The sequence below is a fragment of the Phocoena sinus genome, chromosome 10 (assembly GCF_008692025.1).
Source record: "Phocoena sinus isolate mPhoSin1 chromosome 10, mPhoSin1.pri, whole genome shotgun sequence".
In the NCBI taxonomy this organism is placed as follows: domain Eukaryota; kingdom Metazoa; phylum Chordata; class Mammalia; order Artiodactyla; family Phocoenidae; genus Phocoena; species Phocoena sinus.
In genome coordinates, this window is record NC_045772.1 from 51,233,963 (window position 1) to 51,258,383 (window position 24,421).

Sequence of the window (24,421 nt, forward strand, 5' to 3'; positions counted from 1 at the left end):
ATATAAAATTTGGAAGAGATACTCACAGCTGCCTCACAAGGGCTGGTTCCAGCACATACCACTGGGTAGGGTTCAGGATGTACACACACACACACACACACACACACACGCACACACACACGCACAGAGCTGTCAGTCAATTCAGCATCTGTGGGGGATTGGTTCCTGGACCCACCACAGATACCAAAATCATCACTGGGTAGGGTCCATACACACGCATGGGCACAGACACACACACACACACACACACACACACACACACACACACACACACAGTTGTCTGTCCTTCAGTATCCGAGGGGCATTGGTTCCAGGACCTTCCTCAGATACCAAACTCTTCAGACGCTCCAGTCTCACAGTTGGCCTTTACTCCGTAACTGTGATTTTGCATTCACCAATTCAACCAACTATGATAGTACTGTAGTATTTATTGAAAAAATCCACGTATAAGTTGACCATCACAGTTCAAACCCATGTTGTTCAAGGGTCAACTGTATATGGCATATAGTATACAACTGTATATATATATGTATGTATGTATATGTGTGTATATATATATATAATTATATTTATATTATCTGTAGGTGATTCTCATGGGCAGCCAAGGGTAAGAACCTCTGAAGCAGACTACACATTTCTCAGATGCACGTGACTAAGTTTTCGTTCGCCTTATCTTCCCTAAACCCCAAGAACAGAGACTGAATCAAAGTTGTTAACAGACCCCATAAGGTTATTAATCTACTGTTCACAGCCCACGATGCAACAGCGAACACTGCAGTCTCCTTTGACCCCAATGCACAGATTTATAAATTCATTTGCTCTTTTTAAAAAAAATTCCTTACTGATTTCCTTACTGATGAAGCATGAGAGGCTAAATATATTTGGGATCTCCTACTTAAAAATGTCAAGTTTGGTTTATATTTTGTTTTGTTTAATATTGCATAGAAACACTTGAACACAGTGTACTTATTTTTAGTGCCCCCAACTCTTGGCTTTCGGGAAAGGGAACAGCTAGGAGGATGATTTTTTTTTTCATGGAAACTCTGTTTTTATTCTATTTAAAGCACATGTGTAATTATTCAGATGCATTTCCCCTGTGTGCTTTTATATCTGTTTAGAAGCTTCATTTCTCTTTCAAGCTGCATTTGTAAAGAATAGTAGACACAGGAGATTGTCTGAATGGTCTTTCCCAGGCAAGGCAACATTGTCCCAAGAGAACCTGGTGCAAGGTACAGTTTTAGAGACCTCTAAGGAAAAGATCCCATGGATAAATTATATGAAAAATCTACAAAGAACTTGGTAACCCATGACACTGCTAAATAACTTCGGCAGGTTCTGCATGATGTACCTAGATCTCCCGGGCATCTCTTTCAACCCAGAAAGGGAGAACAGCAAGATATTTTCATATTTTAATAAAGATCGCATACTTAGCAATCATGGTTAATTTATTCTTCAAGATATACTTCCTCAATAAGCATGATTCTTATGCTTCTATGTACAGATTATAGTTGGGACAAGGAACTCCAGGCATACGGAACAAGAGAAGTAAAGCTGGTTCCTAATTTTGATGTTGCCAAAGATGTTAGAGACTGTGATTCAGCCTAACTGAAGTGAGACCTGAGAGTTCATCAGTAGCAAAATTAGTATAACCATTTCCCAATTTCCCAGTCTTCTTTGGGAGTGTTTTGGGATCACCAAATGTTATGGAATAATTCAATGAATAGATATGTTTCCGGTCATGGATCATGATATATTTTGTGGCTAATAAGTCCTGTATCGGGTCAACGGAATATGGATAGTGAGACGGAAAGGACAAAACTTGATGTTTAAGAGTTGGCAAAACACATGATAAGATTAAGTATTTGTTTTATATGAGGCACTAAAAGGTTTTATTTTTTAAAGTATTTTTATTTGTTCTGTATACTTCAGGCCTTGATCTTTTCGAATTTTTAAAAATCTCAGTCTATGTATTCTTGACTTTGTCTGAAGGATACAACCAATTTTCAAGAATACTACAATGCTGACACAAGACTAGAAAAATACTAATTAAAGGTTTAATTTGGGGTCATATTTTTTTCACTATTTATATTAACTGGGGAAAAAAAGCATAATGACCATCTCTTACCTGAGCAGGCTTCTTCTGAACAACTTGTTGAGGCTAAGAAGGAAAGAAAGAAAGAAAAGAATCGTTATAATTTAAAAGGAAACACACATAATGAAAATAATCAAGTATACATGTTTTAAACATAGGCACTTGTCTGCAAAGACAAAAATTTCAAGGTTCAGATGGTTTATTTCAGGTTAAAGGGTGTTTATTCATTATCTTCACATGTTAAAGAAATACAGTGCAGGTTATCTCCATTAAAACAATTCCCAACTAAGGTTCTGCAATACATACCAATTACATCAAAATAAACTTGCTCTTCTATTCACTTTGTTTTAGCCTGTATATCACAAAACTTAGGAAGTGAAAGGGCCTAATTTATTAATATTTTGGTTTTTTAAAAAAACAGCTTTACTGAGATATAATTTATATTCCATAAAATTCACCCACATGAAGTGTAAACATCAAAGTATTTTAGTATATTCAGAGGGTAGTACAAGCATCACCACTATCTAATTTTAGAATAATTTCACCTCCTGTGAAAGACCCTGTATCCATTATCACCCACTCTCCATTCCTTCCTGCTTCCCTAGCCAACCTCCCATCCCTAACCAATCACTAATCTACTTTCTTTCTCTATAAATTTGCCTATTCTGGACATGTCATGTAAATATATGGTCTTTTGTATCTTTTGTAATCATACAATATATGGGCTTCTTTCACTTAGCATAATGTTTTCTAGGATCATTCTGTTATAGCATGCATCAGTAATTCATTCCTTTTTATGGCCAAATAATATTCCATTGTATGGATATGCTACATTTTGTTTACCCATCCATCAGTTCATGAACGTCTGGGTTGTTTCCAACTTTTGGCTATCATGAATAATGCTGTTATGAACCTTCATGTATAAGTTTTAGTGTGTACATGTTTTCATTTCCCTTAGGTACATAGCTAGGAGTGGCATTTCTGGGTCACAAAGGTAACTGTACGTTAAACTTTTTGAGGAGCTGCCAGACAGTTTTTCAAAGCAGCGTCACCATTTTAAATTCCCACCAGCAATGTATGAGGATTCCAATTTCTCCCAATATGTGCCAACACTTGTTATTGTCTGTCTTTTTAATGATAGACATCCTACTGGGTGTGAAGGTGAATGTCATTGTGGTTCCAATTTGAATATTCCTAATGGCTAGTGATGTTGAATATCTTTTCATGTACTTTCTGGCCATTGGTATATCTTCTTTAGAGAAATGTCTATTCAAATCTTTTCAAAATGTATTTGGCTTTTCATTATTGAGTTATAAGGGTTCTTTATATGTTCTGGATACATATCCCTTATCAGAATATGATTTGCAAGTATTTTTTTCCATTCTGTGGGTTTGTTCACTTTCTTGATGTTACCATTTGCAGAATATTTTGTTACACCTATATCTGTGTATCTTTATCATCTATATGTATTTAATTCTGGATGTAGTGCAAAACTCCCCTCTTTTGAGTAAAATACCTGAGGAAACTTTTTTCTACTCAGCCTAAATTAACTGTCCAATATTTAGAGTATTAGAAAAATATTTAAGTTATTCTTTGGTGTTGTAAAAGGTGGATCTGAAGCCCAAGTTTTTTAATGGATTACTTCCAGTACTCACTCTCATGTCTGAATATAAGCCTTATTTATTCTATCTACACATCCCTGAGATTTGCAAACAGAACTGAACCACTTTGATGTGGGCAGTGACATGCTTCTGTGGTACAAATGAAAGAAATAAAATTGCTACAGAAGTTAAGGTAAATTCACTATATTGTGAAGGGGTAGAGCTTCTATTCATTTTCTTTCAGAATTTCAGTGATGGTGTGATGTCTTATTGCCACTATAGTAAACGTGTTTTATAAAAATCATCAGAGCTTTTTTTTTTTTTAGATGAACAAGATAAAAATAAAAGAGATGGCAAAATACTTTTGTTTACTGAAAAAAAAAAGTTTGAGTTTAAACCACAGTAGAGATGACATCATAAAAGCCCAGGTTTTGAGATGATGTTTTCTCCAGGTGGAATCCAACCAAGGATGATTAGGACTTCTTGCCTCTTAGGATTCAAATGTGTGTGCTAAGAGAGTATTCATTTCAAAAGAGTCATTTGTAAGAACGGACCACTCTTCTCCCCTCTCCTTTTTCCTGCTGATTGCACCTGTACACATGTTTACTCCCAAACCATTTCAAATCCTCACACATTCTTGCAGGCTGACCGGTTCCTACTGCTCAGAAGTCCCCCTCCCTTTTTGGCCTAGGAGCCCACATTCATGTGTCTCCTGCACACTGCGGGTCTCAATGAAATCCTCTGAAAGGGCTGCCAGCTCACCCAATTTTCCATGAATTAGGTCCTGACACTTCAATGAGGGGAAAGACAATGTCTGAAACCCTGCCAGCCCTGGCTCCCGGCCTAGTTCGTGTCACAGAACTTCTACCAGCTGCCCTTCCACACAGCACTTCATACTTTTCCGACCACCAAACAAACAGACCCTTGAGGACTTTCAATGCTGGTTGGGGTTCTGGCTGCCAGGATGTTTTCCCAGCCCCTGGCACCCAATGGCTCCAGACTGTGCCGAGAACGTTTTCTGTTGTTGTTCTTTTGTGTTGCTTTTATTCTTATGAATGGCTTTGGTAGAAAATGCAGATGAAAGCACAATACATTCATAAAATGGGAAACGAAACGAACTGCTGTCTGGAAATTTTGGGGGACACCAAACAAACTGCAAATCTCTTATCTTCCTTGGGGCATCTGCTAGCTTAGATACCTAGAAACCAGTGGCCCCCCAGGGTTCTTGTCATTAGAAGCATGGTCGACCACTACATTTTTCTAAGACAAAACGGATAATATCAACTGTGTATATTAATCTTGAGTGTGGTTAGCTGTATATCTCCCTGTGCCTTAATAAATGAGTAATATTTTACACATGCATCTCCCACATAGAAGCTAAAATCTTTTCTGTTTTCAACATCTGCCCCTTTGTGACTGGAAGGACCCAGGTCTTGTTATTTTCATTTGCTCACAGGGAAACTAAGGCAGAGGGAATTTAAATAACTTCCACGAGATCATTTTCTAAAGCTGAAACAACCAGGGTCTCCTAATTCTCTTAATCTCCCATATAATGCTCTAACCCATTCTCAACCTTTTAAAAACAGTCAAATCCGATTCAACCCAGGAGGATAAGCTATACTTCACAGCCTTGGTTTCCACCTCCAGGTTCAGTCTTCTCCTTGGGATGTCTCAGGGTTCCCCTCCCCACCCCACTCCTACCACAGCCAGGAAGCCTCATGGTTTTGTCAGCAGGGCTAGCTCTGATTCTCCTAGGCTGCTGATGGAGAGTGAACCCTGGGGTGCAAGAGGCAGGCCTGCAGGGTCCAGCTGTTCCCCCTCCCCGCTTGGAGATTCTGCCCTTATTACCTGCTGTGGAGTGTCTGAGGACATCCCTTTTAAAGGCATGGGTTTCACAACGACTGTTCTATTGAACAGATAGCAAAGCCCTCCAAGCTCCTGATTTAGACACTTTTTTAAAAAAATTTATTTTTGGCTGCGTTGGGTCTTTGTTGCTGCGCGCGGGCTTTCTCTAGTTGCGGCGAGCGGGGGCTACTCTTCATTGCGGTGCACGGAGCTTCTCATTGAAGTGGCTTCTCTTGTTGCTGAGCACGGGCTCTAGACACGTGGGCTTCAGTAGTTGTGATATGAGGGCTCAGTATTTGTGGCTTGTGGGCTCAGTAGCCTTGGCTCGCAGGCTCAGTAGTTGTGGTGTGTGGGCACTAGAGCGCAGGCTCAGAAGTTGTGACACACGGGCTTAGTTGCCCTGCGGCATGTGGGATCTTCCTGGACCAGGGATCGAACCTGTGTCCCCTGCATTGGCAGGTGGATTCTTAACCACTGTGCCATCAGGGAAGTCCCCTGATTTAGACACTTCTGATGGTTCCATTTCTAGTTAAGTCTGTGCATACGGGGAATTTATACAGTTTAGGTGCTCTGTAGACCTGGCATGCCAACCTTTCCAGGCACTCAGATTTTGAGTTCCTTATAAGATTGTTACACTTTTCAAATAGCTTGTAATGAAAATCTCTCATTCCGCAGTTGCATTTTAACTTCTAAAATCCAATGGGTGGCAGAGAGCTTCCTCCCAGAACAAAAGAACATCAACAACAAAGGACTTTGAAGAAATGCTTTGAATTAATATAATGTTAAAATAAAACTGTGAAGAGAATTAAAAAACCCATCAACTGAATGAATCATGAAAAGATTAAGAAGGGCCCTCTCTAACCACGGGGACTTCAATGTGCAGTTTTCTGCAGGTTAACCCTTATATTGGACTAGTTCAGACAAATTGAAAGTACAATCTTTGAACAAATAAATACTATTGTTAAAGTCTGTAAATAGCTTAGGATACAGCACGCTAAGAAAGTGCAAAGGATATGAAAAAGGAAAGAACCTATTTTGGGATTTCTGAGATCATATAGCAAACCAGTATTTCTCCCAATGAAAGGGAAAAAGTTACTGAATTTTTAATGTCCGCAGAGTATTTTGGTTTTCAAGATTTTGTAGAAAGACACTGGTGTAGGAAATTTATTTCAGTATAATTAAGGGGCTCCCCAGCCCTCCTGAGAATCCAGCCTATGGTTCCAGGGAGTCTAGGTATTTCAAAGCTGATGCCTAGACAGCTAAGCTACCCCTTCTAGTAGGTACTGAAAGAAAATCCTTCATAACAAAGAACCTGAACATTAGTAGTTCATTTTAATACTAATTTAAACATTAAATGAAAAGAGGCTTGAACTGGGCTTAACCACTCAATTTTTTTTTTTTAAAAAAATGAGGTACAGTGTATAGTAAAGTAAGGATGATCATTATGCAAAGGGTCTTACGTTGACCTTTGAAAGAAAATAGTCCTTCATTGGATCTCCGTGCAGATGGGTCTTTTGGTTTTATGTAAGCAGTAGGCTTTTAATCTAATTATATTTTTTGTTTTACTGCCAGCTAGCAATAGGTGGTTTTGTCCCCTTGGTTTTAAAATCATAAGACCACTGCTGAGTCAACAGGTACTTCTGTTCCCCAGCACAAACTTCATGTAGATCGTTTTTGCATTCTCATAGCAGTCTAGGGCAAGACAGATCTCCTGGCTGTTTACTAAAAAAGAATTTTAAAACCCTCATTTCTTTTGTGAGACATGAAAGGCCCCTAAAATGTTAACTCTCATTTCTAAATGAAAGTTAACATTTTAGGGGCATTTCACAGCTCACAAAATAACAGCTCACAGGATAAGCTCAGTCATTTAACATTTAAAATTAAATATGGTATCCTGCTAAAAAGATATTTGTTTTTAAACTTCCCAAAGAGTCCTTTATGGCCTAAGTCAGCTCATGGAGATAGGGGCGCTTATGTTTATGCTTGTATCCATACAAGTGCAACCAGATCCATCTTCTGCCTGAGCTGACTGATGAAATTCCCCCACCATTTGGAGAAAATTTAATAAACAAATCAACCTATTGCTCTATTACCTCAACTGCTTTCTGAACCAAATTCATTAAAAAGTATCAAATTGAATAAGTAGACACAACTCAGATTATATAAACTGTCCAGTCTCTACGTAAACACTCCAAATACAGCCATGAACCAGGAAGGCCAGCAGCAACTCCATGTCATGTACTGTACAAACTGACAGGAATTCTTTTTGACTTGTGATTTGAACGATATCCTTTTTGACCCTTTGTCCCAAGTAGTTTAAAGTCTCAAAAGATGACCTTTTTCTCTGTATATAACCGTTTACCCAGATTCACTTTCATTTATGTGCTGAGAAATATGCTTTTCATTTTCAGTCTCTGAAATTTCACAGTGCAGTTCTGAATATATATATATATATATATATATATATATATATATATATATATTTGAATATGACATTAACCCAGCTGGAGGGAGACTACCATCATCAAGAATGAAAATTCTTTCTTGCATTTCATGAAATGAGGTAATCAACACACTTGTTCATGGTGCTCTAGATTTAGTCCTAAAACTTCAGTATTTCAGAATGTCAAGATTTATATTTGGTCCCTTTAAAAAATGAACTGTATGTGCTATAGGTTTTGAACCTTTAAAAAAAAAAGCCTAAGACCCTCTCCCTCTTCTTTTACAAATCAGATCTTATCCACGTGGAATCCTACAACAGGAAGCAGACAAAATGGTACTTCTGACTGGAGTGCCGATGCCTCATTCACATGGCCTCCCAACCCACTCCCTGTCTTCCCAGGATGTCCCTGAGGCTCCTCAATGCAACACCAAGAGCTCCAGGGAATGTAAAATAACAGTCTCTGATCTCTAGATGCAAATCCTCCATCATACCCGTATCACCAGGATAGCTGGAGTCAGAGCATCTTCATAGCATTCACTCAGTGTGGTGTATACTGTTAGGTTGAACCATATGGACTTGAGTTTTTGTCAGTCAAAACCAGTCAAATAGCAACAATTTCATATGGTTTAACCTAATAGAATCAAGGAAAGGTGGCCGTTCTCACTAATTCAACTATATAATTTTTGTGATTTGTCATTAGGCTGGATCAGCCAACAGATTTCTGTACTTTTTATGAACCTAGATCCTGCACTCAGTCTCTCTGCTTATGACTCTCCACCCCGCATCCTGACCCTTAAAGTTATTTTGCCAAAGTTTTCTGCCAGACTCTGTGGTGGGAGGAGGGATTTGCCTTTACCAGGTGTGATGTTCTGGTGTTCTCATTTATTCTGCAGCCTTTCTTCCAGAGCACCATGTCTGTCTTTGTGATCATCTAGCTAACTTCTCATACCCACTCCAAGCCCTTCTGAACTTGACCTCTTCATTGAAACTGAATGGCTGGAGTGACTGGCATATAACAATTCTTGGTAGTTATTCAGGGTGGCTTTCTATGAAAACTGTGACTTCTAGTTCAATTTAAAATGAATGGTCAACTCTCAGTTAGTGACATACCTATACAGAAGTTGAGTTCAGAGCATTCTCTAACACCAAGTGGTCAAAAAATTATTTGATCTCCCTAAGGAATGTTTTTGGTAATTAGATAGGAAGGTGTGTCTGAAGTTTGAAGAATTTCAGATCAAATGTTGGTTCAACAATGTGAGGATGAGACTCAGCTGTAGCTATATACAAATCTCACGCCTATTGCCTATACCACTGTTACTGGGCTGAGAGTCTTCCTGTTTTAATGGCTTCCTCAGTTGAGGATGATCCTGCCCCCTTGTGGTGGGAGGCCTTAGTAAAGAGGAGAAACCATCCATCATAAGTAAGTAGCTAGTGCTAATTTTTCTCCAGCTTAGAAAAAGCCTGGGTTGGGTCACAACTTCTATATTTTGCGCCTTCTGTGTGCACTTAGAGTTGACTGTGCAACGTGCGTTCACGTGGAGCCTCAAATGGTTACAATTTGACAGTAACATCTGGCCCTTAGAGAGTAAAGGAGATTTTGTAGTTCTCTGTACAATGTCTCCTATCAAGTGATAAATCTATGGGGAGTTTTGGCAAAATCTCTGGAATTTTTGCTCGGTATTGGGGAGAAGGGGAGGTGTTCTTTATTTTCTACTCAACTTGGCTTTACTCTTGGACTTATCGCAAAAGACAAAAGTAAGCATCATTTCAAAAGTATTTATTGGATTATTATAGTAAAGTGCCCTCGCTGCAGCTGATCTTGTTTAATCTGTTCAAGGATGAGAATAGTCACAATCTACTCTAGTTAGTGTTTATTAACATCAGCCTGAATGTGTATGGCAACGAGCCACAGTAGTTCTCATGAAAACAGATTTGAGAGCCAATATTTTGGAGTTTTTGCCTTCCCTCTGGTACCTTTCAGACACCTTCAGAATGGAGGAGAAAGATCAACGAGAAATCCTTAAAAAAACCCTCAGCGTCCTGATTAGTTTCCAAAGCCAACCTTCTACAATTTGACCTGATGAAGTTATTCACTGGCTCATTAAATTTGAATTGATATTTGATAAACTACACATCAGATGGGCACTGGGCATACAAAATGAATATGAAATGTCTCCTAGTCTCAAGGATCCTAGAGTCTAATGGGGGAGGCAAATGAGGATATTAAGAATATAACGTGAGACTTCCCTGGTGGTCCAGTGGTAAAGAATCTGCCTTCCAATGCGGGGGCCGCAGGTTCAATCCCTAGTTGGGGAACTAAGATCCCACATGCCGCAGGGCAACTAAGCCCGCATGCCACAACTACTGAGCTTACGTGCCTCAACTAGAGAGCCTGCATCCACAAACTACAGAGCCCACGCACTCTGGAGCCTGGGCGCCACAACTAGAGAAGAGAAAACCCGCACGCCACAACTAGAGAGAAGTCCAGTGCTGCAACAAAGAGCCCGTGCGTCGCAATGGAAGATCCCTCATGCCACTATTAAGACCTGACGCAGACAAAATAAATAAAATATTTTAAAAGTATAACGTGCAATTTTAGATTAATTTCCCCCTATGTTCAATGTAATCTTAAGTGTAGAGAGGCATGCTCATCAAAGTAAAAAAAGAATAATCATAAGAAAGAAGAGCTATTTTCCCTCTAATAGGGAACATGAGAAGGTAGAGGTAAGTTCACTGAAGAAAAAAAATACAAGAAATTTGCAGACTTGATATAGAGGAAATGTATCATTCATCCCTATCACGAAAAATACAGGTAGAAAGAAATTTTCTTTTTCACTTTGGAAAGTTAAAGATTAGAATTAAGTTTAAAAACGTCAGAAAACGAAACAAAACAAAAATGCAGCTATGGCAGTAGTGTTGCTAAAACCATGGTTAATTTTTTTTTTTGCCACTCCGCGGCACGTGGGGTCTTCCCGGACCGGGGCACGAACCTGTGTCCCCTGCATCGGCAGGCGGACTCTCAACCACTGCGCCACCAGGGAAGCCCTACCATGGTTAATTTTAAACTTAAAATTGTGCTCCTGAGCTGCAGCTCCTGAGCTACAGCATTCAATAGGGATTTTTATCTTACGGAAGATGGCTGTACTTTGGGGATATAAAGCATTCCGAAGTAAACAGTCACACACACGTCGGGTAAAGAACACGTTGTCTCACGAGTAGACTTCACCTCAATTTTTATAAAAAATTTCATCTCCAAGATTTGGGGGGAAGAATTCACCCTTAGGCAAAGGAGCTGAGTAAAAATTGTGAGATTAGTGTTACTCCATAGAAAAAGAATTAATCTTGTTTCAGACCTATGTACTCATCCTACAGGTTTTTAAACAGAAACACTATGCATTTTTTGGGTATTTTTTAAAGACGCAAATTATTTATTTATTCTCTTTACATATTTCTTTTTTCTGTGTCTGACCATTCACAAAGCTAGTTCACTTTGCAAATGCACACGTGGCTAACAGCACCAAAGTGAAATGAATAAATATGTGGAACACTATGCTTTGGGTTTTGACAAATCAAACACATGTGCGTAGATGCTATGGACTAAAGTCAAACTTTCGCTAATGCCAACTTTAGCCAGACAGAAAGACTAATGGTCAATAATGGATAAAAGGAGACATCTATAAGATAATGGAAATTAAACTGTATACTATAGGAGATGAGCAATAATTAATACTCCAAATTTGTTGGGGACATACTTCAAAGTCCACTTAAGATACAACGTCTTCTTAATGTCTTCTTAACATTCAGAGTGGTTATATGAAACTGGATTTGGATTTGATGAACTAGAGACACAATTTTTCATATCACATGTAATACCCTTTTTTGTGTGTTTGCCCATTTGCATGGGATAGAAATCATGTGATTTTTAAGTAGTTCTAATTACTTTCATGTTAACGAAAGAGATTTAGAATCAATACTTAGAAAACTTCTTTGATGCTGAGAACATCTGTCTGGGTCGTAGACTAAAACACTTAAAAATGGTTTTACCACTACTATATATAAAATAGATAACTAATAAGGACCTACTGTATAGCACACGGAACTCTCCTCAATACTCTGTACTGACCTATATGGGAAAAGAATCTAAAAAAGAGTGGATATATGTATATGTATAACTGAATCACTTTGCTATACAGCAGAAACTAACACAATGTTGTAAATCAGCTATACTCCAGTAAAATTTTTTTTAAAATGGTTTTACAAAATGATTTGAGGAGCCAGTATTTCCCAGCAGCTATACTAGTTACACATGGAAACCGAATTTAAAAAGCTGAATCATGATTTTAGGCATTTCCTTTCCGTAAGGAAAGAGTCAGTAAATTTATTTGTAATCTCTTACACTGTTAAGGACTACAAAGGGATAGTTTATGGGTTGAGAGCTCTATGGTACTTAACTGAGTCATATCTCTCCTAGAACCCTAAGTTAGCAGTATTTTCTTGGCCTTAGCCTGAGACTGACTTTAGCAGTTGAGTTGTTTTTCTTGGAGGAGGTTTAATATTCAATCCGAGAAATGTTAACTATTCCTGAACATTAGCTTATGTCCTTGAACGTTTTAAACAGTTGTAGAAGTAGGCTCTCTTCCTTGCACGTTCTCAAACTTCCAGAGTGTACCCAGCACGCCTGTCTTTCCAGAGAATACTTTCTTCCTGGACCCTCCCTGGAGGTTTTGTCTGGATTAATGTCCCTTTCTTCAGAATCTGTAAATTAAAACATCTCCCTTCCTTCTTCAGAAGAACCTCACATTTCATCAGGCTTGTCTCCGAAATCTCTATTTCACACTCAAGCGGAGACTGAGGCAACCAACCCCCTGCACTACCTAACTCAGCTCTACCTCAGCTCAACTGCTCTAAAACTGATGATTCTGGCATCGGTATACTGTCATCCTAAAAACTACATGTCTTTGTTTAGACCATTCCAGAAACGTCTCTCTGAACTCTGTTTCGTGATCACACCCATGGAATCAAACATTCTTTAACTACAATTCAGGATAAGGTGACATGACTCTTCATTTTGTATTTCTGTTGATCATATATGAATAACAGAGCAAGGTACCATTTACAAAGTGATTTAACGTGTACTGTCTGATTTACCCCACAACAGCCATCCGCTGTTCAGATTTACACACAAGCAAGCGGAACCCTAAAGACAGTAAATGGCTTACAAGGGATTACAAGGCCAGGATACAGCGAAGCTACAACTGCAGCCCAGGTCACATGGTTCCACATCTTTTGCTCTTTCTACTATGCCACACTGCTGCAGTGAACAGCTTATTCTGTGCTTATTTTCTTATTAAAAATCAGTGCTATATGCAGCATCTCCTCTCCTCCATAAAAAGAGCATCTGTTTAAAAAGATAATAAAAGTCAGGCTTTCTAGGATTATGACTTCACTAAGAAGAAAAATGATCAAATAAGAAAAACTGCATTTTAATGTAATGATATTAAAAGATCTTAGTTCAGACGAAGGCTTCTAATATATTTAAAGGCAAAATCAGTATTAGGAAGCTATTTTCATAGTAACAGCTTTCTTCTGGAAAAAGTTTTCTTGTCAAGAAATATAAATAGCATCTTCTTTCACACTAGGTTTCTATAGAAGTAGAAATCCTGTCCTGCTATGTATATATATGCTTTCCTTTATTCTTTTATTTCCCTTATTCCCGTTGAAAAGTTTATGGAAACAAATTCAGGCAAGTCTGTGAAGGCTAAGATTTCTGTGATAAATGCTAATAAATTATTTTTGTTTTTTTCCCCATTTATCACTTGCTCTAACATGTGACGGTGTTAAAAAATGTTAGCTATAAATTCCATGGTGTTTATGACATAGGAAATAGTAGACACAGTTCCCGTATCTGTGGTGCTTATAATTTCATGTATTATATATATTATTGTCTGTGAGCACAACGTGAGAAAGAATAACGATGCCTGCTTCCCATCAGATGCCATACAGATCCTTCCATACAGACCCTTCATCTACATCATCAGACATCTCTCCTCATTCCCTGTGTCTTTCTACTCAAGAAATCTGTATGTCTCTTGCCTTTAATCCCTTGTCCTGTATGGCCTCTGCATTCACTGGCTGGTGCTTTTGTGAATGTGTTCATTTCTTTGGAATGTGACCACCCATGACACTTATTTTTTACCCACGATATATATAAATATATACTGCCATAGAGAGGGAGTCGTTTAAAACACTCCATTTAAAGCCTGCATATATATATATATATATATATATATGTAATATATATATATATTTACATTAAGGCACAATTACTAGTCAAAGCTATGGACGTGGACGACTCCATGCTCCAGTCTCAGAGAAGCTGTATCTGCAAACCCTAAGCAGACGGCGCCACCAATGGAAAACTCCCAGGGAAATTGCCCACCCACCTGACTCAGCTCCTAGCACACTTCCTGTCTTCTCCATAGAGTAAATATTCAAAAAATTGTTTTCATCTGATTTCTACACCCTCTTGGTGCCTGGAGGAAGTCCTCCTCTTCTTCCAGTTCCTTTTCCTCAGGTGGTGGTGATACCCTTTCATAGACTTCATAAAAGGACGCTGAAGAAATACAGATTCCTGACTCCACTCCTTGATTCAGGAGGGACCAGTAACCTGCCTTATAAATAAGCAACTGGGCCTCTGGATGTTACTCTGAGGAACATCGTCATAGGAAAACCAGTAAGACTGTAGTTGACACGAGGGAGATATTTTCCCCAGGGATCCAAGAGTGGGGAGAGGGACATGGGTATATTTTTAAAACATGCGAAGACATATTAAATACGACTTTATCTCCCTCTGTTTCCTGTAGGTCAGTGTATGTGGGGAAGGGTAATAGAAATTTAACCAGTTTATAAAAATGTAGGTAATGAATTCTGATGAGTCTCAAGTATCCCACCAAAGAAAATTCCTCTTGTATGCTTTTGGGTACAATAGGGAACCCCAACTCAAACAGTCTTAATAAGGATATTATTATTATGAATAAAAAAAAAACCCACAAAAAACAAACAGAAAGCCTGGAGATGGTGCCCCTCCAGAGCTGGTTAATTCAGCAGGTTAAATGCAGTTGGTTAAATCCTTGGGGTTTCAGATTCTTTCTATCCTTCTGCTCCGCCATCTTACATTTGTTCTCACCCCATCTTCCCCAGAGTCACAAAATGCGTATGGCGGTTCCTGGTGGCGCTTCCAGGAAAGTCAGTGTCTCCAGGAGGAGAGATTGTCTGTCACTTCCTCTGGAGAGCAGACTTCTCTGCTCTCCTCTCCCTGCAAGAAGAATGGGATCACCATGACTGGCGCAGACAAATCAGACTTACCCCTGGGCTAGGAAAAGGGTCACTTTCTGTGAACAAAGCAAAAGAGGGGATGGATCTAGAATAGCAATCAGTTGGCTGTGATACTCTTCCCTGTGCCATTCCTTCTGTCTCTGAGCGCTGGCAGGTAGTGCCCTCTTGACTCTGAGATCACCTGCACAAGATTTTTCTCTGCCTTGTTTGTCCCGCACTAGGGCATAAAGCTTTGGTCTTTGTCAAGCTGTTTCACAGGAGGTAGAAGAACAGGCCTCTTTGTAGAATGTACGCATTGCAGTGTTATGATTATTACGGAGATGGTTGCATGGGGGTTTTGCTTTCCCGGACTGTTTGGAATTTTCCTTTGGTGAATCCAGATTTGAGTTCATTTCATCGTGGACCGAAGGGTGTAGCTGTTCCTGACAGTTAGTTAAATGAGTGTGCCACGCTGCCTGAAATCCAGCTGTAACTCATTGGTCATGTCCAAAAGGGATTCCAGAGATGGGCAGGAAATAACTAACAGGAGCTTCTGCCCATCGTCTGGAAGTCGACTAAATGTCGATTGACTTTTAACGGGAGTCAACCGGGAGTTCTGCTTTGCTCTGTAGAAGAGCAGAACCTGGGCTAGGGTTCTTGTGCTTGGGTCCTTAGGCTGCCCAGGCTTAGACCTTAGGCTGTCCCTACTCTGTGAATGACTTGCCCAGAGCTCTAGATAATATATGTCTTGGTATGTCTGGGCTTATTGCCAGATCCGTGTGTGCACCTCTGATCTTAGGAGGGACTGTTGGCGGTAGTAGTTTTTTTTAAATAAAGGAAGGATGTTTGTAAGGTGCTATCTTTGATTGTAGCTGCTTTTTCCAGGATGTGGAAACTGCTTTGGAGTACTACAGAGACAGCTATTCGGCCTTGAGGAAATTCTCCCGGAAGAAACTCCATTTACCTTGTCAAGGTTTGGAGGCGACGTCTTGGTACCTGCAGAGTTTTGGTCCTTTCACACACACATACACACACAAAGGAAGTTTAAGGCAGTGGTGGAGAACAAGCTTTAGAACCAGAATGGCTTCTAAACTCAGGTCTAGACCAGTTATGCACAAGCCCTGTGACTTGGTAGCAAATTACACTTCGATTTCCTAATTCGTATAACGTGGATACCTCGCGGGGCCGTTGCGGTGATTAAAAACGATTAACATCTCTAACGCACGTGGCACAACTGCTGGCTGTAAAAACCTCCTAATCGTTATTTAATAGCGCGAGGCGGGTGGGGGTGGTGTAGTAGTAATAGTAGCAGCAATAGCAGCCGCAGGGGCAAGGGCAGCATCCCTCCCGGCTGGTGACTTGCAACGTTCAACATCAAAGAACTGGGTTTCACTCTGGTGAACGATTACTGGAGTCTCTGCAATAGAAATTTAAAATCCACCCCCCCACTCTGATTTGCCAACGTGTCACTTCTGTGGCCTTCAAGATTCCGATTTTGCCTGCACAGGTATATGCACGGCAACCGGAGCAGGATTTTTTTTTTTTTTTTTTTTTTTTTTTTTTTTCCGGAGCAGGATTTTTTATGTGCTTTGTTCGCCTAACTTGCACATGACGATGGCAATTTCCTTTGTATTGTGTGATGCAGAGTTCATTGGCATACATGTTACAAAGATGTTATCTAGCCCGATTTCCTTCATTCGGCTCTCTCCTGGCTATTTAAAGCACTTGATTTGTGGATAGGGATGTCCTCCCCCCACGTTCTTATAAGGCCAAAAAAAAAAAAAAAAGGAATGGAACAAAAGATTTACAGAGAGGAGCAAAGAACACACGCATTCACAATATTAACCAGGAGCCGTTACTTAGTGGTAAAACAGCTTAATAATAGTGGCTTGCAAGCTGCATCTGACCCACAGATCCCATTTGTTGAATGCATCCAGCCATGTGAACATTTAAGCTATATGTGTCAGGCATGTATGAGAATTCCCTGTAGCTTTTTTTCATAACTGCAACCCTGCAAGACTTCACGGCTTAAAGTACTTCCCTTGTTCTCCTGTCTTCAGAACACCCTGGGCTGCTGGGAAAGACAGCCAAGCTTTAAAATGTACTATTGTCAGGCATTTCTTTTGAGAGGAACCTATATTTTATTAAATTTAATTAGTGACTACCAATTAGACTGCAGGATTAAAAAAAAAAAAACCCAATGCTTTATTTTCTTCAAAAATTACCTCTCTCCAAAAATAACTTTCAGCAAGTTACAAAATTAGAATTTCAATTAAATTCAAATTTAATTCTCCTTTTTCAAAGTTATGCGTTGCTTGCAAACTACCTTTAGAATGGTTAGGCTGTTAAAAAGAGTCAAGAGATAACACTTTTCTCTAGGACACAGCAGCATTATTCACATTACATCTGCATGAGTGTTACACAGACAGAAAAAAATAAACCCAAATCAAACAGATGCCCTTAGGCTATAACGATCATATATACCACACTGCCATTACGCAGATATTTCTGTCAAAGAGATTTCATTTATTTGACAAAATTTTGAGTAGCTACTTTGTGCTAAGATGACTACCGGACTATTCTCAAACAACTGCTAAGCAAGCATCCAAAAGAGAACATTCCACTCACTACACGTTTACTGCTTAGTAACTCTCCTAATGGTTCTGATAATTGATAATAGTCCCTGTATAATCTTAAAATCAAGCTAAGTTTCCAACCTATTGTTCGACATCAATAGAATGCAGAACTGATGTGAAAGCTTGGCTGTGTGCACAATCTACTTTTCCTAATGTTTCCCCCCAGACTCAACAACTACAGTAGCATCTTCAGGATGCTAAGCTGTGCACACCCTGAAAGTCCCCTGCTATTGACCAGCAGTCGAGCCACTGCTTCCAGCAGCGGGGACAGGGGTAAACTAAAGGGCAACTCTGCAGTATTGCTTATGCTTAAAGAACAAACATTAAGGAAAGTTTAAAAAAGACGTGTAGGGGCTTCCCTGGTGGCATGGTGGTTAAGAATCCGCCTGCCAATGCAGGGAACACGAGTTCGAGCCCTGGTCCAGGAAGATCCCACATGCCGTGGAGCAACTAAGCCCATGCGCCACAACTACTGAGCCTGTGCTCTAGAGCCCACGAGCCACAACTACTGAAGCCCGTGCGCCTAGAGCCTACGCTCCACAACAACAGAAGCCACCACAATGAGAAGTCCCGCGCACCGCAACGAAGACCCAAAGCAGACAAAAATAAACAAACAAATAAATAAATTTATTAAAAAAAAAAAGACATCTAGCTCGGAGTTGTGTCTGGTCAGGTATATATAATCTGATAAAGGTGACAATAATAAAGGAACAAGCTTTTGTGGACCTCGGCAAAGGCCTTTCCTATATATATCACCATGTTTATGAGGACTGACCAGTGGACCTCGGGTCCCCAAGGTCACCCAAGCAGCTAATAATGGATGGAACAGACACTGAAATCTATGCTAGTCTATTCCAAAGGGCACACTTTCCCTCCACTTATGCAGCATAGGAGTGTAATGATGACAAAGCATTTGTACAAATACAATTCATCTCCCAAAACACCCTAGCCCCAATTCTCAAAGTGGTGAGGAATGTTCCTCTGTCACAGCCCGAGAACAGACTTAGCCTACACGGGACAGAAGCCCGGGAAATAAACTGGCAAGTTGGTGTCTGTGATGTGCACTGAGGATGCTAAAATCATGTTTGTTTTGAAGGGCAGTGGCAAAGAAAAGTTCGTTGACTGTAGCTGTTACAAGAACTGTTTTCTAGAAAGTGAGGAAACCCTTGGAGGAGATGGCCGCTTTAGGATTTTGCAGATGGTAGCCATGTCACAATGCCCAGAGAGTCCAGCAGATGCACAGATTTCTTCCCGTTTCATGAGAAAGTGGTTGATCTCGTGTTAGGAGTACTTTGCAAACATGGAGCAGGGCACCACGTCTGGTGGGGAATACATTCACGCCTATATACCATACTATTTATGATCATATAAGTGTCTCTATAGTCTCAGCTAGCACTGTGCTTGGTCCTACACCCAAAACGAGGTTTGATGAACTGAATCTATCCTTCTAACTTCCCATTGAGCTTGTTTGTTCATTCATTTTTTTCATTCCTTCAACATACGTTCATTGAGTGCCTTCTAGGATCAGGGCGGCACACAGGTTCGTCTCATACAGTAGGTACTCAAGAAATGAGAAAGGAAGAAAGGATGAAAGAATATGATCTTTGCCACTTGACAAGTCTAGTGATGCTCACGATAATGACCGAGTGTCATCAAGAAACACAAACAATTACATTCAGTGCATTTATAGTTGTAGCCAGAGACACACGAACCATATCCATTAGCCAGATTTTCACATACAACATTATCAAAATTTCAAGTTAAAAAGTTAAAGATGTTAATATTCAACTATCTGGAAAATTAATATTTTCTGAGAGTCCAAAGATTCGCTGAACTCTTACAGTATCTGGTTTTGACCCCAGCTCTCATTTCCCTTTCTTCTGGGAAAGGTCGTGCAATGACGATGAATGTGACCCTTCAGTGAAATCTAAGTATCTTGCCTCACGCTTCTTAGGATGAAAATGTAGATTTCTTGCATTCAAAAACCTGGACCTTGAAGTCAAATTGTGCTACAAACTGTGTACAACTGAAGAACAAAGATAACTATTTAAACTAGCCGAATTTATTAGTTTAAACTATGAAAGCACTCCCATTTCTTGGATTTGATAAATATTTTAGTCCTCCATTGGTTGCGGTGATCTGGCCTCTAGCTACTAATAGGTCCACACACTCAGAATTTTTAGAGGGGAAAGAATACAGATGCCTGATCGGCAACTTGTATGCTGAAAATACCATGCATATTTGGACACACAAAGCCTTGGATATATATCAATCTGCCTACACACGCGTGTGCACACACATACATCTATCTATAAACTTTGTTAGCTCCTGGATTTCATTCTTGTTGCCCTTGATAAACAAAGAAGTTATAACCATATAAAGGATATTATAGGAGCGAGAATCCCTTAAGTCTCTCAACATTGGATCGCTTTACATGGTTGTAAGATGATGGTTTTGGGAGGGAGTAAAGTAGGAAATTCCAAAATGTGAATGGTATTTAGACTTCTTAAATTTTTTTCTTCAAAGGCAAAGAAAAAGAATAAAATTATGTTTTCGTTATTCAACAAGATGGCATGCAGAAGGGCTGTTGGGCAGAAAAATAACTATAAGGAATACAAAGATCTAGTGACTTGAGTCCCTTTCATGAAATATGTAAGTTAAAAAAATTTTCAATAACCATAAAGCAACTTTTTCTTTGATGCTGAACAAAAAACAAGCTTGAAGTTTAGTGCTGCTGAGCAAATGAATGAAAAATACAGATGTCTTTACCTTCAGCTCAACTCAGAGTCGCCATCTGAATCGTCCCACGCCTAACTCTTTGTACAACTGACTAAATGTATCACAGCATTAGTCAACAGCAAAAGTTTCAAGCAAAACTTAAAAGTACATATTTTTCCTTCTTTTAAAAAAATCTCTTAATGAATTAGTAAATGCAGTTCTGCCATATCCCTTTTCTTGTCCTCCATGAATTCAAACCTTAAAATAACACAGAAAAGCGAAACATGTTACGTCTTTTCCTGGTGTAGTACTCCAGTCTAATGTTTTCAAATTAACTAAGACATTGTTTCATTTAAAATGTAGGACTTTGATGCTATTTTAATTTTCCAAAGTCAGCTCATAATGCCAATTTCCCCAAAGGTCAAAAACAATATATTAAGGAAATACCACCTGCTACTAAGAGCTTCCATAGGAAATTTGCATTTCCACTTTGCAGTGTATTATTTAGGGGAGGAAATGACAACCTACTTCATTATCCCAAAGCACGGAATCCCAATCCCTGCAAAGGAGCAGAAAAAAAGAAAGAAGACCAGTGTCCATTTTTCCACTGACACTTCATGGAAATTAAAAATTCAGTAGGAGAAAGCAAAAAGCATGTGTTGAAAGATGTCAGGCCCACCCACACACTCTCTTCTGTTTCTGTTAAAGCCAGCCCACCTGAGTGGGGCTAGTTCCACAGAGGGGAGAGGATGGGCCCTGGGCACATTTTTCAATCTTTTGTAAACAATCCTTGAAGGAATAAGGTGGCGGTCACAGCTGTGCCCTTTATCTGGCCTCTGAGAGTGAGAGGGAACACATGGAAAAGGTCTTTCCAGAGTGCAACAGATCTTTTCTACAGAGCTATTTACAAACCAAACAAGGTTGAAGATAGATGACTTCCTACTGTCCAGCTCACAGGGAAGAAGCATTTTGCTCAGGTATAGGATATACATGAAGGAACAAAGGAATTGCAGAAAGCATCTCCTCTTATAAGCATTCAACTATATTGAGGTGTCCAATATATTTTACTCTGAAAGTAATCCATAATTTTTCAGCTTTTCTTGAGGGTATCATTTCTCTCTTCTTCCCTCTCATCCTTTTCTATTTTTCATGGTTTTCCTCCTTCTACAGTTCTTATCACCATTTACAAAAACCTGCTATTCCCTGTCATATACCCCATACTTAATGCGTATGGTAGTTAAAGAAACCTGTATCTTGACACATTACAAAGATTTGTTCAGTGGATCAGTGATTTGATCTGGGTAACGGCAAACAACTAGTTTGATCAACTGTTTTTCCCCACTGAGTTGACTGACTATCCTCTTTAAAGTACAGAGTTATTTTCAGTTGAATTTAGTTTAACGTTGAGTAAAGGTGTATTCTTTGAAGTCACCGATGTAAGGTACTTGAAGAACTGATGTAAGGTTTAGTTGGTTATCTACCTGTGCAAATTAACTACTTAAATATGTATGTCCTCAGGAAAGATCAAGTTCGTAAGCTTCTTTTTTTAACTTTTAAAACAAAGTTGAGTTTATATAGGTCGTTAAAATTAGCAAGAGCTTCCTTTCATCTTCAGAGATGAAAATTATTTAAATTTTGTGGTCACCATGCATATAGCTCAAAAAATCAGCGTTGTTAAAGATACAACGCTGCAATACAAGAATGGAAAACAGAGGGTTTTGCTATTGAGAGAAATGGTTCAACAAACTGGCCGAAAGGTTACCCAGTCTTTACCTAAGAAGCAGTTTTGAGAGCAGAGAAAACCGCTCTTATATACATATACAGAGCTCATATACATGAACGTAGACACAATATCCAAATACCTATACAAAACCTTGGCCAATTCCCTGAATATTTTAGTTCGGAATCTGAAAGTCTGCTGTGCACAGACCGTGTTAAAATGGTGAAAAGATTAAAAAATGGAAATATCAAAGGAAATGAAAAAGAATTGGGATTGTTAGTTCGAAAAAGATGAGGATGCTGGTAACTTAAGAGCTGTCTTGGGGGGACCTCCCTGGTGGTCCAGTGGGTAAGACTCTGTGCTCCCAATGCAGGGGCCCAGGTTCAATCCTGGTCGGGGAACTGGATACTGCATGCATGCCGCAACTAAGACCCGGGGCAGCCTAAATAAATAAATAAATATATATTTTTTAAAAAGAGCTGCCTTGGGGATATGTATATAGGATAGGGACGAATAAGCCTCTCTCTTCCGTGAGCGCAAACCAGGAAATATTTGTATTAATTTAGGAAAGGCATCTGGATAGCTGGAAGCATGACAAACTATATACATCAAGACTCTGGCTTCTAACTCGTTTTCTGCTTCTAGCTGCCTATGAGATCTTGGGCCAGTCTCTTGAACTCTCAAGATTTCCATTATTTCCATCTCAAACGTCTAATGTCACAATTCTATAACGCATAAAGAACTGTTTGTCTTTGCCTTCTTCAAAACTGAAATAATGACCTGGCCACTTAAAAGTGAAGGAATGTCTTTTCTAGTGTGGTTAATATATTTGGCAGCAAAAATGAACCCCCGGCAGAGGTAGAATGGGAAATCAAAAGACAGATGGTCTGCAGTGAAGGAGCAATTCGTCTTTTCAGAAAGTTGTGATTCCTTCCCACAGCCTGGCGTGACCACGGATGGTAGCTCAGAGAATTACATTTCAGAAAACGCTCTTGGTTTTCCTACCATGAAGGGAATGGATTCAGTACCTACAAGTATAGCAATTAACAGGCACCTGTGACCATCCTGCTCGGAGGCAGAAAGGAGCCATTTTGTGCAAACAATCCCGCGCTGGAACTCTGGCTAGTTTCAAAGTGGTGTTAAGCTGTACTTCTAAAATGAGTAATAAAACTCCCACGTGTTGGGCTTCCCTGGTGGCGCAGTGGTTGAGAGTCCGCCTGCCGACGCAGGGGACACGGGTTCGTGCCCCGGTCCGGGAAGATCCCACATGCCGCGGAGCGGCTGGGCCCGTGAGCCATGGCCGCTGAGCCTGCACGTCCGGAGCCTGTGCTCCGCAACGGGAGAGGCTGCACCAGTGAGAGGCCCGCGTACCGCAAAAAAACCCCCCAAAACCCCCAAAAAACAAAACTCCCATGTGTTGAAAGAAGGCCATAAAACACTGCAACTCCTCCCTTTACAAAAAAAAAAAAAAAAAGGAACATCTAGGCCTTTCCCTAGAAGGCTACAATGGCACACTCTCCCAACATGACACTTCAGCAAGAAGAGCCCTGCGTGTTTCACCGTTAACAATGTTCAACAGAGCCATGCAGAAGATTAAATGCAAGAACACATTTTTTTCTTTCCTTGAATGAACACAGGGATGCTTCTGGGGTTGGAGGTTGCATTTTTCTCGCCACATACCTCCCTCAGAGCCGCATGTGTGTTGGGAAACAGCTGAAGGCGCGCCTTGCTGAATGTTTCATGTGACAACGGGTGCGTTTCAGATCTTCCTGCTGCTGCTGGTGATCCTGCTAACCTTTCCTTTGTAATCTCAGCAGTTAACGAGGCTGTAAACCAGCATCCGAGCTGATTGAATGCAGGTTTAAAGGGCAAAAGAAAACGGTGGTTGTCTAATGATTAAACGACTTTTTTTTAACAAAAATTGCTCAACACTGGAGTTGTTTTATTTTCACGTTTTAATCAATGTACATGCCGATGCAAACTGCGTTCAGGCTGAAACAGAACTTCACCACACTGTTGTGGTCAGGGGGAAAATGGCTTCTATTACTTTAA

At 39.8% G+C, this 24,421-nt stretch overlaps 1 protein-coding gene across 1 annotated transcript in view; it reads right to left on the reverse strand.

The window, feature by feature from the left end:
• Nucleotides 1-24,421, reverse strand: part of HMGA2 (high mobility group AT-hook 2) — a 139,031-nt gene that overhangs the window by 12,651 nt on the left and 101,959 nt on the right. Inside the window, exon 4 of the mRNA XM_032645804.1 lies at nt 2,126-2,158. Within this exon, the coding sequence (XP_032501695.1) occupies nt 2,126-2,158 (33 nt within the window). The remainder of the gene's footprint in view (nt 1-2,125; nt 2,159-24,421) is intronic.